General features: G+C 39.0%; 1 protein-coding gene across 1 annotated transcript in view; it reads left to right on the top strand.

The window, feature by feature from the left end:
* LOC133638627 (ciliary neurotrophic factor receptor subunit alpha-like) overlaps window positions 1-1,523 on the top strand; it is a 672,972-nt gene extending 671,449 nt beyond the window's left edge. The window contains exon 10 of the mRNA XM_062031418.1: window positions 1,234-1,523. Coding sequence (XP_061887402.1) covers window positions 1,234-1,523 — 290 coding nt within the window. The remainder of the gene's footprint in view (window positions 1-1,233) is intronic.
* Window positions 1,524-2,934: the final 1,411 nt, after the last annotated feature.

Here is a 2,934-nt window from a genome sequence, read left to right as displayed (position 1 = left end):
AAAAAGGCTGAAAAAATGTATACTTACTAATTAATAATAACAGTTTTGTTTTAAACGTCCATCCATCCATCCATTTTACAATATAATTACAACACTTTATGTACATATTTATATACAGATTCGAACAATAAGTGATTCACTGAAATATATTTATTAATTGTGCTTCTTACAAAAAATATACACTACCGTTCAAAAGTTTGGGGTCACCCAAACAATTGTGTGGAATAGCCTTCATTTCTAAGAACAAGAATAGACTGTCGAGTTTCAGATGAAAGTTCTCTTTTTCTGGCCATTTTCAGCGTTTAATTGACCCCACAAATGTGATGCTCCAGAAACTCAATCTGCTCAAAGGAAGGTCAGTTTTGTAGCTTCAGATGTGTGAACATGATTGCACAAGGGTTTTCTAATCATCAATTAGCCTTCTGAGCCAATGAGCAAACACATTGTACCATTAGAACACTGGAGTGATAGTTGCTGGAAATGGGCCTCTATACACCTATGTAGATATTGCACCAAAAAGCAGACATTTGCAGCTAGAATAGCAATTTACCACATTAGCAATGTACAGAGTGTATTTCTTTCAAGTTAAGACTAGTTTAAAGTTATCTTCATTGAAAAGTACAGTGCTTTTCCTTCAAAAATAAGGACATTTCAATGTGACCCCAAACTTTTGAACGGTAGTGTATCCTATAAAATATAAAAGCTAAAATTTCTCTTAAAGCTCTGCCCCTTTAATTAGTGCATACTAAATAATTTTACTTTAGCCTACTACTACAACCATATTATTTACCAGCAACATAAAGCAAAACAGAGGCAGAGGTGTCCTGCCACAGTCAGTAACAAATAAACAGAAAACAGTAGTGGTCAAATACAAATAAGGCAACAAGAGAAGTATCCTACACTTCTCTTTTTTTGTGAAGTAAATCTGAACAGCCGATATGGGCATCTACATCAACTATATGATTTGGCTGAGAAACTGGACAGGACAAAAATAAAAAAAAATAAAATAATAATAATAATAATAATAAATGAATGTGTGGGAAACACTGGAATATTATAAGGAACATTCTTAATTAAAAGTGAAATGGTACGTCCGCCTTTCGCCCGAATGCAGCTGAGATAGGCTCCAGCGACCCCAAAAAGGACAAGCGGTAGAAAATGGATGGATGGATGGATGGTACGTATGTTTGCACAACACTCATTCATGCGTTCATCACCTCCACACCGCATCAGCATCCTCTCCGCTCCATCTTCTAAAGTCCTCCATGAGCTTCAACTCATCCACAACTGGGGCTGCACGCCTCCTCGCTCGTTCTCCCATCGCTATGGCAACATCATCCCTGCCCTACAGGGACTTCACCGGCTACCAAGCCCGCAGTGCATCCAGTTCAAAATCCTTCTGGCGACCCTTAAAGTCCTCCACAACGTGGCCCCTGTTCTACCTCTCTGACTTCCTCACCCCTCACATCCCTGTTAGAAACCTGCTTTCTCCCCAACACTCACCTGCTGTCACCTGCTCATAGAACCCAGAACCTTCCATCTCCATCTCTGCCCCCTCTGGGACTCTCTACCCCTTTTAGGGTTGTACAATATACCGCAGGGGTGTCCAAAGTGCGGCCCGCAGCTAATTGTTTACCGACCCCCCACATATTCTGGAAATGCTACTGCAAAAACTAAATAAATAAAAACATTAAAAAAAAGTGGAATGAGGTGAAATCTAACTAGAAAGCGTTGCAACGTTGACACAAAGCTGCCATGCAGGCTGTTTTTTTTCTTCTTTTGTCTATCTTTCTTTGTCTTTTTTTGCCATTGCTCAAAAAAAATCAATGTTATAATGAATTATTGACCTATTCAAGGCTCCAATTATTTCTAATATTTCACTTTAAAATGTTTCATATGAAACATGTTGCATATATTGTGTGGTTGCCATATAAAAACTGTCAGGTTCAAACGCCGAACTATCTATTAAACAAGACAAGAAGCAAGGAATCAAACAGAGACAGGATTCAATTTAGCTCATGCGTCGACCTGCACCCTCGTACAGGAGGAACAAGCTCCACACGCCTTCTCATTTATTTGGGCATTTCCCGATTACATAGCTGCAGCTGCTTCTAAGGGGAGGGGGTCATAAACAGCTGCTGCATCGGGTCGTAAACAGTTCGAACAAAAATGTGCTCGGAGCGGTGTCAGGTTTGCCTGATAAGGTCCTTCCTGTGGCTGTGCAAGATCTGAGAAACCCACACCTCTACGGCGCATTCCATCGCACACAGTGGAGGTTTACCAGCGGTCTGCCTTTTGCTTGATAAGATCAAAGACGGCTTTTGTCTTCAGGCAGGGCAACCTGAACTCGTAGCAAACAAGTTGTGTGATAACTTTTATACAATTATTCTGACAAAAACATCAACGTTTTCTTTGACAAAAGGGCATAAAACAAACAAAATAATAGTTTCAAAGTAAAATCGATGGATGTATTTGAAGATGATCTCGTAACTTAAGTGTTGAAAGTAAAAGAAAAAACGAATAAATATTTATAACTTTATGAGTGAGGGACCTTTTCGATCCCAAATATATTTAATATATTTAACCACACTAAACAACACTGTCATAAACATGTGCCATATAGTGAAACCACACTAAACAACACTGTCATAAACATGTGCCATATAGTGAAACCACACTAAACAACACTGTCAGAAACATGTGCCATATAGCGAAACCACACTAAACAACACTGTCATAAACATGTGCCATATAGTGAAACCCCACTAAACAACACTGTCATAAATATGTGCCATATAGTGAAACCCCACTAAACAACACTGTCATAAACATGTGCCATATAGTGAAACCCCACTAAACAACACTGTCATAAACATGTGCCATATAGTGAAACCACACCAAACAACACTGTCATAAACATGTGCCATATAGCGA

The sequence above is a fragment of the Entelurus aequoreus genome, linkage group LG21 (assembly GCF_033978785.1).
Source record: "Entelurus aequoreus isolate RoL-2023_Sb linkage group LG21, RoL_Eaeq_v1.1, whole genome shotgun sequence".
Classification (NCBI taxonomy): Eukaryota; Metazoa; Chordata; class Actinopteri; order Syngnathiformes; family Syngnathidae; genus Entelurus; species Entelurus aequoreus.
This window is presented reverse-complemented; position numbering and strand designations above follow the sequence as displayed.